Below are 14970 nucleotides of genomic sequence, written 5' to 3' on the forward strand. Positions count from 1 at the left end.
ATTTTCAAACTCAATTTATCAAAACCTGATTCAATTACTCTTAATAAAATAATTTCTGAAAATCGAATTTTGACCCATTAAAATATATCAAAATTAGTTTGTAATCTAACTTTAAAAAAATTTAAATTTTACATTTTACTCACTTTATAAAAAAAATTTCATCCTCAAAAATTGATGAGATATAAAAATTACATAGTTTCAATTTGATATAAAATAGGTGAAGAAGGTATGATGAAGTGCCAAAAATGTTAAAACAGGCTTGATGGGTTCGTGTTAAGTTATTATGAACGGCGTTCACACATCCTTATTTGTTTAACAAACCAAAAAAAAAAAATTCACTGCTTTCCAACTCGCTTATCACTCCTTTTCAAGTTCACTTGAATATCTAACGTCATTCCCAACACTTTATCTTATATGAAAAAACTCCTCAACTTCCATTCCTTTCGAACTCTCATCTTGATCCACGCCCAACCATTAACTTTGACTTCCAGCTAACTCACTCAAGGTTTTAAATTCACTTGTCATCAAGTGGTAATCCGATTAATCGACCTTATTATTGCAAAAATCTTAATAATCTAACACGCACTCAAACACGTCAATGCAATATCATTATCTCACGTTGTTCGATCACTTAACAACTTATTGCTCTATCCTTCTCTCCTCTTTTCTCTTTCTCTGACATGCTCATCCCTTCTCTCTCCTTGTCTCTATTTCATGTCTCTCTCACTTCGTCCCTCTTGACCAACAGTTTGGTAACAGTAATATCTCTCTTCACCTCCTTAATGGCATCTCCCCTCTAGACCGATAGTGAGACTAATTTTGAGAATTTAGATCCTCTAAATTTTAAATTTTCACTTTAAAGGGTAAAGTGTGATCTCTCACCTTTAAATGGTTTCTCTTTCATATTTTCTCTTGGTCCCACCTATGAAATATATGGTGAGAGATCATACTTTACTCTCTAAAGTGAAATTCAAAATTTAGAGGATCCAAATTCAATTTTGATTGTTGTGAAGAAGAGGTAGGAATTTTTTTTAATTAGCAAGGGTATTTTAATAATTTCACTTATTTCAATTTCTATTTTTATCTAAATCAAACATGATATTAATATATAACCCAATCTTATACACTTTACAATAAATACAATACAAAGATTTAGTTTAATCTCAATTTCTCTCTATCAGTTTCAATTTCTCCTCCAAACATATCCTAAAAAACTATCTTCTTATGTCTTTAGCAACTAAAATAGATAATTCTTTGTTAGTTAAAAAAATAGTTATAGAAGAACTAAATTTTAAGAGGGATGAGTTAAAACTTCAATCACATTGGCCTTTATAATACACATCTAAGAAGAAAAAGCATACATTTAATAAACTTATTACGACTGTGTATTATGGAAAAGAGAATTTGCCTTTATTTATAATTATCGAATACAATATTTTCTTGAAAATTGATTTCAGTTGAATTTCACGGTAAAATGTAGTAAATTTTTATTCAAGTGGCATTTTATCTGTAATCATTCATAATAAAAGAATGAAGAACATTTAAGGTTCAAAATACTAGCAAATGTAATTGAGAATTTCATATTTAAGATCTAATTCAATTACCTTCAAACAATATTGTTAATAAAAACCAAATTCATAACTTGAAAAAAGACTTTTTGCTTAGTACATACTATTATAAAACATTTGATAAATGCTTGAATGGTATCTTGATTTTTTTTTTAACACAACTTTATGCTTTGGAGAAAAATTAATTGCGCTAAACGAGCAAATCAACTTTGATCCTTAAATAATTAATATTACTTATATTTGTATTGGAACAAAAGATTTTTTTTTTTTTTGTGAAAAGAATCTGTATCAATAATTATTATTTTAGGTATTGACAATTTAAGACTTTAGACATAAATTCTTTCTATCATTCTACAAAAGTTAAGACAATATATTATATATCTAGTTATACATTTATCTTATCATTAGCAATTTTGATAGGTGTTTAAACTACTAACAAAAAAATATAACACTGTTTCTAAATATAAATACAGCTACTTCAACTCAACGATAAACAAAATATGTTGCTAAGTATTAACAAGTAACAATGTTAGTTATATTACTAATTTCAAGAATAGATATGATACCAAAATATAAAATAATTCTAAATAAATTTTAACAAAAATAATTTTTCATAATAATTTATTTTGCAATGATAATTAAAAAGGTAATTCAAAGACAAATTTTATTCATAAATCATAAAAAAATATCTACAAATTCAACCACTAATATTATTTAAAGAAAAATCTTTGAAAATATAAATATTTCAATCACAAATTATATATTATGATTAATGAGTAATTATTATACTTTAAAAACAAGTAAATTATTATTTATTGATTTTATTATTTTTAATATTAAAAATAGTTAGACTTTAAATTTAATTAACTTTATAAAATTTTCATAGCAAAAATTATTATGTATATTTTTATTTAAAAAATTAAAAAAATACATTATATATTTTGTATTATCTTATGTAAAACACAAATACATATACTAATTATGTTAAAAAAAATCCAAAGCGGAAGTATTTGAAAAAGTAGCATGAGTTTGAGACTTTACTAATGGCACTAGGAGTGTGCATGAGTTGAGTGAAACCGGGTTTAATGTGACCCAAACTTGTCCCGAAATATATATCAGGCCTATTTATTAGACCCGAATCCAGCCCTAAACCCGATGAAACCTATACATTTTCGGGCCACGATTATACCGAGTGAAAACCGGGCCGTTAACATTACATTACCTTGATACCTTCTTATAAGCTTAGCATGTGAAAATATCCAAATTTTCAAGACTCTAACTAGGGCTGGCAATTCATACCCTACCCGCGGGTACCCAATCCGGTCCAACCCGTTCGGGTAGGGTAGGCTACCCGACCCGCTGCGGGTAGGGTAGGGTACGGTCCGGATATGCCTGCGGGTAGGGTAGGGTACGGGTTTAGGGTGTACCCTACCCTACCCTACCCGCACCTCATATATAACACATATTTTATAAAAATTAGGTATATAGTGAAGGAAGTGAAAGTTGAACCCACAACCTCCCTTATGTTTAGACTTACAATAAATAAACAACCACTAAAACTAGTTAGTTAATTTAGTAATTTAGAGCATTAGTTTTTTATTTTTTATGTTGTTAATATGTATAAAATTCGAAATAATTTAATTTTATATTTACTTTAAAAAAATTTGATATTTCTGCGGGTAGGGTAGGGTAGGGTAGGGTTTAGAATTTTAGGGTGCGGGTAGGGTTAGGGTTGAGAGATTCTCAACCCGCAGGTAGGGTAGGGTAGAGTTTTAATAAAATTTTTAACCCGCGGGTAGGGTTAGGGTAGAGTCCAAACCCTACCCTACCCTACCCATTGCCAGCCCTAACTCCAACTATTATTTGACATGATAAAATTCACTTAGAAAAATATAACAAGAACCAACTATTCTCTAAAATTAAAGCATAACCATAATCAATACTAATATTGTCTAATAACACCAAATTTTAAATCAATATAAATAACACAATATTATGCATTAGTTTAAAATCTTATGCATTTTAAACATAAAACATTAACTTATAGTCTTATAATAACTAATAATACAAAATATTAAGGTTTACAATACTTAAATTCCACATAAGAATAACCATCATCCATCACTAATAACATAATATTAATTGTGTATGATGACCGGGTCACCAGGCCGACTTTGGGTAACCCGAGCCATGGCCTGAACCCCACCCAAAATAATGACAAGGTCTATTTTTGAGACCCTTACTCAGCCCTAGACCCAGTGAAATCATACCAAAATAACCTTTAAAGTGTTCCGGGTCGAGCCGGGTCTTCGGACCGGGCCGGGCCATGCACACCCCTATTAGCACATCTTATGCTTCTAAAATGGCTACACCTGGGTTCAAGAGCTGGTTGAGTCCAATTGTGAACATGAACCCTTTATTGTTGTGTAGTGTGGGTAAGTATTATAATATCACAAAGAGAAAGTCTCAAGGACTAACAGTTTTATTAAAATTTAACTAATACTTAATCAGTAAAAGAAAAATGAATAATCTTACACCATTAAAAATACTAATGATGACTAATTAATGGCTACAAATCACAAAACTTACTGACTTCCTAACACTCTTAAATTGTGTCGCCATGACTTTCTCTGGAATACTCAGCTTATTTCGCCATGACTTGACTCTGCTATTGAAGGCTTCTATTTCATTGCTCAAATTTGATGCATCCTTAGTTCTTACCATTACCAATAATTTGACCATGACAATAAATTGTACATAGTGTGCATAGTGTTGTTAACATCGATAATTTAAGATTTCATTTGTCCATTTGACCACTACACATCTTGTAATAATCTGGATTTATATGAATCTGTCCAAAAGCATGAACTTAGAACTCAGAAAGCAACTAGTCAGTTGATTTTCTCTTTCTTGCCAGAATTGAAGCTATCTGGAATCTAGGTCCGCCCCTTCGCCACTTCTTGAAGGATACCATTGCAGATTGAGCTGCCTCGTACACTACAATAATAAAAAGAAAACAATAAATAAATATTAAAAAAAAATCAATAGCTTCTAGCTAAAAGAATTTGACAACATATTGAATAGTGAAAGCACGATTCATTTAGCAGGCAGCACAAGTCTTACAACTGATCTCTTCTTTTGTCAAAATAGTCCAGAATTTGGAACCAGCTGCAAATGCTGTAGTATGTGCCTTGGTGAGAACTTCCTTGTACCTACTCTTGAATGCCGACAACAACAGAAACCCAATGGTTCTATCACTAACTCTGCCATAAATGGAAAATTACATTAACTTAGGAATAAAATTCAGAAGTGATTTGAATAGCTGCACGAAGTAGCACATGACAAAAGCAAACTAAAGAAAAAGAACATAATTTGAAGATTTCAATTAATTTAAATTTTACCAGAAAGCAACTAAAAGGAAATTATGCACTTTCTATTTATTTTGATGTTAATCTCCTGTGTACACACTACTTGAAGGTTGCTTAGGCTTATAGACTGGAGCTACTTTTCACACATTTAAAATGCAATAAATTTCATGTTTGATGATAAACCAAACTGAAGATGACATATCAACAGACCATTCACTTTTTGAAAGAATTATCCAAAGCCTGTGAACAAATTTATGAGATTTTGTCATCTTATTGTCTTAACTTTTGCGGCAAAATTTTGGTAGTAAAAATCTGATTGAAGTGGTGCATGAACACTTAAGTAACCAAAAGGTGAGGTTCCCAGGCTTATACAAGATACGAAGGATGTTGGCAACCATGTACTATCTTCCAAAGATAAAACCAAGGAGAAAAATGTCATAACATATAAGAACATAACAGGTTAAAGCAAAAGAGAAATAAATAACAGTTTAGATAAAAACCAAGAGAGCATGAGCAATAGCAAGACTTACATGGGTGCTATCTTGCAACCAAATTCATAGAAGAATGGACATCTAGACCTCAAATCCACACTTGCAGAATCAGCCTGGATCTCTAACCTTGTTCTAAAATCAAGGACCACCAGCACCAAATAAGAAAATATTGGTTAACACTTTTTAACTTAAAAGTCAAGCAATGTAACAATAATAGAATCATGCTGTTATCATTCCTCATGTACATTTGACTGGAATGCCAATTCACATTTTAAAATTTGGGTAGAAAACTGTTTTAGTACATAACATTTGGATCAAGTCTCAGTTTCATCTCTAACATTTGGAACGTCCTATTTTTGTCTTAGAAGGTTTCAAATGGAGTCAATGTTGTCCCACCATTGAATATGCATAAAATACCTAACATCATTACTGTGACTGCATGTTTAGTGAAAGGTTAGTAATTAAACAATCGCCGTTCTTAATATGTATGAACATGTCAATGTTGTGATTGTAGAAGTAAAGGAAAAACTAATAATGATTATGTTAGAAGATATTAGGGTTTACTTGATCAATAAATAGGTTGATAATGAGACCAACATGGTGGCAATAGCTAAGTTGACAATATATGTTGAGAATACTTGCTTAACTAATCACATTGTTATTTGTAAATATTACTAAGGGTGTTAAGTATTTTTTCAGGATTTAACTGAGGGACAACATTGAATTGATTTGAATTCTTCTGGAACAAAAACAAGACAATACAAACCTTAGAGACAAAACTAAGATTTAGCCCAAACAATAAGAACTAAAATAATACTTTATCCTTAAAATTTCTATGAAACCCATGTAAGCTTAATGCTGATAATTTTTCTGCATTGTTTCACACAACATAATGATAAACTAATGTAACTGCTATATTAAAAACAATGTAGGTAACATATATGTGATGATATCAGAGGAGATACAGTAGAGGATCAATAGCAAGAACAAAAAGATGAAGTTTGTGTGTAAACAAATGTATTGGTATTATTCTCAGTGAGTTCAATTGAACCCTTGATTACAAAACAGAGAGGCTATGAATTTTAATCTCCTAAGCTTAGCACGGAAGGCTACATCTCAGCCACATGTCACAGATTAGAGAAAATATCCTAATCTGTTATGTTAGAACCATAACAAACTAATTAGGCTAATTAGGATTTAACTCTTCTAATTTCTGTTTTGGGGGTTTATCACTAACAATATATGTTTCATATCTAGTAGAAGCCCTAGAATGATCAGCAAAAGTATTCAGAACAATAAGAGTTCTTAAATTGCTTCCTCACTAAAGACATGTTCAATTATATAATAGAATGAAGTTGTAAGAAGGCATAAATGAGATCATTACTTTTGATTGAAACAAGGAGGAACATGGACTGATACTGCTTGTCTCAACTGTAGTTCATGAGCAAGCCAAAAAGGCAGTTCAACTTTTGAACCTGTTTCAATCTGAAAATGAAATATTCTAACATCAAGTCACCAAGTCTGGTGCCACTACTGGTGATTATTTCATTCAGAAATACAAAAGGCAGTGTCAATGGCTCTTACAAAGTCTGTTTCAGAACTGGGATCTATCCCCACTCCAGATGCTGGCTTCTGAAATATAACTGACACAATCTGGAACCATATCACAAGAATTCACAAGCATTACAATTTATATTCTCAAAGCATTCTCTTTATTTTCAAAATTTATCATCAAATCAAAACATTAACCTCTCATTCAACTTGAAATTTATTAGTTGGAAAATTCGAAGCATTAATTTGTTAATCAAATTTGAGGGTATTAAGTGTACCTCTTCCTCTGTGATAATATCATCAATATCATAGTATTTTGCCATCCCACTCTAAAACTTTGCTGCTATTACCAGTTTCTCTTTAACCCATCAAAAAGAGACAACTGCATCACACAAAGAAATTTCAAACTTAACACCTTTGTGTGTGTGACTGTGTGAAATCTAAAATCCCTAGCATTAGCATTTAAAAAACAAAATTAATACAATAGTTTGGGAGAAAAGGACAAATTGAAGGCAAATAGAGGGATGCAAGAAGTTTCTGATCATGCTGGAATGAAAATGATTACAGTCTGGTCTAGATCCTTTTTCGTGGCGCTGCATGCGCCCGCACGCATGGTGAGGGATTGTGTTGACCAACTCACCCAAAAAACTCAAGATCACAATTAACAAAACAAATAAGGTATCTGTGAGTGAGAACATTCATCGAACAGTTGGTGTGTTGGTCCCAAATGTGGAAACAAAAAGCCAAAACAGTTGCAGAGTGAATATGTACCTGAAGGAGAGAGAGGAAGCGGAAGAAATGGCGGAGCAGAAGCAGAGGTGAATGGCGGGGCAGTGGCAGTCGCGAATGGCGGAGAAACACAGGTGAACGACGGAGCACCACCGACCACTAACTTAGCAAACACACGGCGAACGTGAGGGAAAGGAGCAAAAGCAGCAGCAGCGGCGGCGAGCACAGGAGGAGTGGAGGCCGTAGAGTGTCTCTAGTGAAATGTGTGTTGTGTTGTGTTTATCTTCTCTCTCTTTCTTTCTTTTTCTTTTCTTTCTTTTTCTTTCTTTCTTCTTCTGTGTGAAATTTATGATGATTCAAACTTTGGCGCCTTTTTGTAAGAGAATTTTCAATTTTGTGTGTTTATCCGTAATGGCGGGTTTTAAATTTTGTACTATTTTTAATTTGAACTCTGAAGACGAAAGGTGACTGATGAAGGTAGGGACTTGGTGCTTGTGGCAAGTGGCAAGTGGCAAGTGGCAAGTGCCAACTGCCAAGAATAATAACACCTATAACTTTAACAATAACTAGTATACAACCCGGCGATGGCCAAATATTATTTCAATATAAAAATTTATTATTACCTATCCATTAATATAAAAATTATATTCTAATTTATAAGTATAATTTAAATAATTAAAGTTAGTTTTTAAATTCCTAAACATACATTATTAACCATATTTATAAAATACAAATACTATTTAATAAAAAAAATACAAATACTATTATGTATCCTAATATATTGTGTCATTTTAAAAAATATTAATATTTTAGTAAAAAAATAGTGATTGATTATATTAATTAAATTACAAAATACATAAAAAAATATTATTCGTATACCAAACATTTTTTATATTTGTATAAAAATAAAATTATTATTAATTAATTATATATTTAAAATTTTTAATTAACAAAAGTAATAAATCCGTATATAATTATTAAGAAAATACCAATATCGAAAACAGTATTTATTAAAAAAAGATGTACATACGGAGAGAATTAAAAAATTAATCACTTAATACATTTTTTTAAATATTTATTATTAATAAATTCATAAATATATTTTATCTTTTATTGTAGTATGTCTTCTTCCACCAAAATTTTAAATAAAATAAAAAAAATTAAATTATTACCTACCATGATAACAGTCAAAACGGTATGTTTTATTTATTTGTTTAACTTTCTATAAAAGAATGCTATACAATATCTAAAAATAAAAAGACAAAAATTCTCCTTACAAAATTAGTAGTATTAATATACACCACCATCATCAAATACACAAATCTTAAAATTAAAAAAAAATAAAAAATTATATATAAGATCAAATATCATTTTTAAATTATATAAAAAGATCACTATTAATACAAAAAAAAAATAATACTTATAAAAAAATAGTAAATTAGTGAAAAGCAAAGAATTTTGATATGATCCAATTCTCACATATCTCTCAAATTTTTCTCTGTCTATTTGATAGAATTGGTCCCAAAAAAAAAAAATTATATACTCAAACTTATATAAAAGACTAATCATATACTTAAATTTAAAACTTTTATATTCCTTTTACTCTAATTATTAAATTTTTACTACTATTATAATAAAAATCATCAAATCACATTCACAGTATACTTGAACTTTTCTAGTTTCAAGATACAATATCAAAATAAATTAAAAAAATAAAATAAAATATTAGTTAAATAAATTTTTAAATGCCCACAAAGTTTTCTATAGTTCACATCCATAGCCAAATAATATTGTTCTTCCATAGTCTAGAATACTACTAATAGCATGCTTAGATTGCGTACTTATTCAATAGTAAATTGTGTTGTACATTTAATTTTAAATAAAAAAATATTTAAACTGAAATCCAGATATTATTATCTACAACTATACATTAAATCTAAATAAATTGTATAAAAAAATATAAAGTTAACACATTTTTAAGAAGCCATTCTTCTACACACAAAAGTTCACTACAACACTTTAGTTGACATGCTATCTCTGCCAAAACCTTTATTACTGGATAGCTAAATTTAAGATAAATATTTATTAAAATTTAATTATAAAATAAGATAATTCATAGGAAGCTGACTATGATCCAGATTAGCTGCTAGAGCAAAATAGAAAAAAAAATTCCCTAAACTTAACCAAAGTGAGCGTGCATAGGTATCAAAAGTTTTTAATATACGAATCTTGAAATCACGATGAAACTATCTCATCAAAGCATCATATTTAAGCTGCGAACAAAAAAAAAAAAAACAGCTCCATGTTCATCAAATTTAATTTAATTAAACCAAAACATTTTCTACTTGTTATCAATAGTTTCAAATTAAGTATATATTTTTATACTTACATGTTTAAAACAAACAAAAATAAATTTTAAAAAAATGAACAACAACAAAAGAAAACACACCAAACCATGACAAAGACAACTCAAAAACCACCTCTCCTAGCCAAAAAGCATAAAAATATACGTGTTAAGTGATTTTCAAAAGAGCAAATCTAAATGAAGAACACAAAACATCATATAAGATCTCATATGAAAGGACTAAAAATGCAGGCATTAAGGTATAAGTTGTAATAAACTTGGAAGAATACCCTAAAAACTGAAATTTATCAGCAGGCACAACAAAATGAGTATCGGTTATCATAGAGTAATAAGAGCAGTTGCATTCCCATGCAATATCATTTGAAGGAGCAACCATTTTCCACCACACTCTGGCAATGACAACTTCCGATCTGCACTACTGTTTCACCATCCATTTCTGTCCGTAAAAAAAGAAAGAAAGGAAATTAATGGTTCAAAATGAAACATTGGTATTAATTCCTCCTCAAAGTTTACATAGAGAAATACACAAACTTCTTATGAGCAAATAGTTTATCACAAATTAGTCATGTATAATTATGGGATAGTTGCACACATATATTACTACTCCCTAAAAGAGAAAAGGAAAATTTCAGCAATGACTTCAGAAATTGAAATAAGAATTTGCAAATAATTTTTTACTTAGTCCAAACGTTGAAACAAAAAAGCAAGTCTTAAGCAACCATTTTCTTAATTGAAACAAAACAACTACTAAATCAAAATCTTATGCATAGGAAACACAGATGAAATACATTATAAGATCCACTGAAGTTTATAAAGATGAATCAGATTTTAAACTAACCAAACATTTAAAAGATAACACTAAAAAATTCTCTTCCTTAATATAATGTCAATAAATCAATGAAAATATTTGTCATACCCTGAGTTGTGAGGTGCATATTGAGCATACTATTCATATTTACTTCTCCTATAGCTCCACCAATTATGCTAACGAGAAAAAGCCTTCCATCAAAGTTTAAGCTGTCGAGGTTTCGCTGAAGGTACAATTCCACAATTTTGATCGATATGACATCAAAATCTATAGCAACACAGGTAATGGCAACTGATATAGAAGTTTCAGTTATTGCACAAATCAATTACAAAAGTTAGAGAATGGTATACCTTTCTTTCCTGTTTCTTCCTTCACTCGTGCAACGGAGTCTCTGTCTTATAATGAATGGCAACATCAGCTCCAAGATACTTACAGATAGATAATTTTTTCTCCCTGCCTGAAATTCAATTTAGGATTTAGACAAAAATCTATTTAGGCTAACTATATTGTTTGTTCCAATCTGGCCAATTCTATCATCTTGGAATGCAAACCAATTGGAGTTTGTGAACAGGCTACTGTCCGAAAGAAAAAGTATTATGTTGACTTAAAAATTTTGCATCACAATGATAAAGATAGCTTCACAAAAGAAAACTGATGCATTTATAAATATGAAAAAAGAAAGCTATTAGATCATGTTTCAGATTGAGCAACAACAATGTGTTTTCTTTCGTCAAATTTTTTCAATTTTAATTTTAGAATTACACACATGCAAAGATAGAACTAATCATAGAACTTAATTAAACTACATTGCAGCAATCTCATTGATCAGAACAGCATAGAAGGCTTTACTTACAATATACTCATTTAAAAATGTTTATTAAAACAAATCAATAAAGGACCTTAAGAAATACCAATATTGTTGCCTATTAAAATGCTTTACTTACAATGATAACTATGCAAAAATGAAATAGATCAAGCTGCTTCTATTTAACCTCAAACATGCATTTTAGCCGTTAACTTGTTAACTACAAAGCTTTTATTTTATTTGCAGTTGCCATTTTCATATATAACCACAACAAAGTACTAACTTGAACACTACAAAATGAACAGTTAAGATTACATTTTGACATCATCTATGTATATATCTTGAGACAAATTAAACCAACTTTTCTATCACTACGGTGGCTGTAATTTAAAATGATAGACAACTTTGAAAAATGAAATACAAAAGAGTTTGTATGTACTGTATCAAATAACCCTCTAAAATCAGCATTAATCCATATAATGATTAAAATCTTATACCATGTCAGATCACCATACGATGCTTCTGCAAATTGTGCCTAGCTATGATGTCTTTGAAACTGCCATAATATAAAGCAATTCATTATTGATCACTATCTCTGTATATTTTCTTTGACTATAAGAAATTATGTAAGAAAAATGATGCTTACAATCATGTATATTTTCTTTACATAGATTTTGATGAGTGAAAAGAAAACAAATAAACAAATAAGCAATAAAGATAGAGCACAATCTAAAAACAAATTCAAATCAACCATTGGGCAAAGGTCAACAATAGTGAAGGATAACAGTATCATAGTCACACATGACCTCAATCCAAAAATCACAAAAACATATTTACATCAAAATAAATAAGTTTGCAACAAAAACTTAATCCCACAAAAGACAGTGAAATTTGAAATGAAAAATTTTCAACTTACCAGGTAGAAGGAAAAGATTTACGTATCGTTAAAACACCATGTTTTATTTTCAAGCTTACTGGGTCAAGCAAAAGCAATTAGAATTCTAAAAGCTGTATTTCACAAAATCTATTTCTCCTCTATTTGTAGTAAAAAAGTCAAATAAAAATCTTTAGTTTAGAAGGGATGATTTTATTTTGAATCAATACAGTTATTATGAACTCATATAATGATTCTTCTTCACTCAAACAAAAACTTACTGCATAAGTGCATATGAAAAAACCTATCTCCTTAGTACCTTGAGTACTTATTGTTAAGAGTTCATATATATATATATATATATATATATATATATATAATGAGATTTTTTCTTTTCTCAAATATCATTTGCCAAGAAAAATAGTGATTCTACTAACCACTAAACTATTTTGAGTCTAATACAATGCACAATGTTTCTGTGACATCAATAACAACGTAAATAATGAGGGATAACCTTAAAATGTGGAAAGCACAAAAACAACGTAAATAATATAATCTAATGAGGGATATCCTTGGAATTTGGAAAGCACATCAACAACATAAATAATGCATTCATTTCCATGAACCAAAAATGTAGACTTTCCTCTAGAATAATTGTGATGATTCTCGATGATACCATTTTTTAAATAAACAATAGATGATTATTCTCATGTTAACAAAAAATTGGAAGAGATCATGTATATTCTAATCCAAAGTAACTAATCAACATTTAATAAAAATGTAGCAACACCAGATGATTATCATATTGGACCATCAACATTAATAAAACATCTTGAGGAGTTGAAACAATTAATGCATGATGAGCGGATAATTTATACCTTTTTTGGCATTGTTTTTACATAATTTTTAGTATGTTTTAGTTACTTTTTATTATATTTTTATTAGTTTTTATGCAAAAATCATATTTCTGGACTTTACTATGAGTTTATGTATTTTTCTGTAATTTCAGGTATTTTCTGGCTGAAATTGAGGGACCTGAGCAAAAATCTGATTCAGAGGCTGAAAAAGGACTACAGATGTTGTTGGATTCTGACCCTCCTGCACTCGAAGTAGATTTTTTGGAGCTACAGAAGCCCAATTGGTGCTCTCTCAATTACGTTGGAAAGTAGACATCTTGGGCTTTCCAGCAATGTATAATAGTTTATACTTTGCTCGAGATTTGGTGGCCCAAACTGGTGTCTAAACGCCCACCAAAGACCCCTTTTTTGGAGTAAAACGCCTGAACTGGAGTTAAATGCCCAAACTGGCACCCAAGCTGGCGTTTAACTCCAAGAATGGCCCATGCACATAAAAGCTTCAATGCTCAGCCCAAGCACACACCAAATGGCCTCCGGAAGTGGATTTCTGCACTATCTGCACTTAGTTATTCATTTTTTGTAATCCCTAGTAACTAGTTTAGTATAAATAGCACTTTTTACTATTGTATTAGGGGATTATGATATTATCATCCTTGGACTTGGAGGTTGGCTACACAGCCATGCCTAAACTATTTTCTCTTATATATTTTCTACGGTGGAGTTTCTACACCTCATAGATTAAGGTGCGGAGCTCTGCTGTTCTTCATGAATTAATGCAAGTACTATTGTTTCTCTTTCAATTCACGCTTACTTCTTCTCCAAGATATACTCTCGTACTTAATTCAGTTAAGTCAGAATGAAGGGGTGACCCGTGACAATCACCCACTATCTTCGTTACTCGTTTAGCCAAGATCCGCGTGCCTGACAACCACAAAGCGGTCTACATGATGTTCAACATAGTCATTGGACGATAGCCGGAGTATATTCTCTTGGGTATCTAATACACGGACCGAGTCCGTGAGATTAGGATCTTTGTGGTATAGGCTAGAACCAATTGGCAGCCATTCCTAAGATCCGGAAAGTCTAAACCTTGTCTGTGGTATTCCGAGTAGGATCTGGGAAGGGATGACTGTGACGAGCTTCAAACTTGCGAATGTTGGGCGCAGTGACAGTGTGCAAAAGGATAAGGGTCCTATTCTGACGCTAGTGAAAATCGACAGATGATTAGCCGTGCGGTAGCTGTACCTGGTATTTTTCATCCGAGACGAGAAATCCGACGGTTGATTAGCCGTGCAGAGATCGTACTTGGTATTTTTCATCCGAGAGGATCATACAGCTTGCCATGGAAAGGAGCACGCATGATTGGAAGAAGACAATAGGAAAGCAGAGGTTCAGAGGCAACAAAGCATCTCCAAACGCTTATCTGAAATTCCCACCAATGAATTACATAAGTATCTTTATTTTATTTTATGTTTTATTTATCTTTTAATTATCTAAACCTCATAACTAATTGAATCCGCCTGACTGAGATTTATAAGATGACCATAACTTGCT

General features: G+C 30.8%; 1 protein-coding gene across 1 annotated transcript; it reads right to left on the reverse strand.

Annotated features, from left to right (window-relative positions):
- Positions 1-4018: 4018 nt before the first annotated feature.
- On the reverse strand, positions 4019-8048 carry LOC112785075 (DNA replication complex GINS protein PSF3). The gene is made up of 7 exons (XM_025828485.3): positions 7750-8048; positions 7257-7360; positions 7012-7080; positions 6812-6912; positions 5467-5559; positions 4692-4831; positions 4019-4565 (listed from the first exon to the last, which is right to left on the reverse strand). The coding sequence occupies exons 2-7, from the start codon at positions 7299-7301 to the stop codon at positions 4456-4458; spliced, it is 558 nt and encodes a 185-aa protein (XP_025684270.1). The 5' UTR covers positions 7302-7360; positions 7750-8048; the 3' UTR covers positions 4019-4455.
- Between the last annotated feature and the right edge of the window lie 6922 nt (positions 8049-14970).

Source organism: Arachis hypogaea, chromosome 20, assembly GCF_003086295.3.
Source record: "Arachis hypogaea cultivar Tifrunner chromosome 20, arahy.Tifrunner.gnm2.J5K5, whole genome shotgun sequence".
Taxonomy (NCBI): Eukaryota; Viridiplantae; Streptophyta; class Magnoliopsida; order Fabales; family Fabaceae; genus Arachis; species Arachis hypogaea.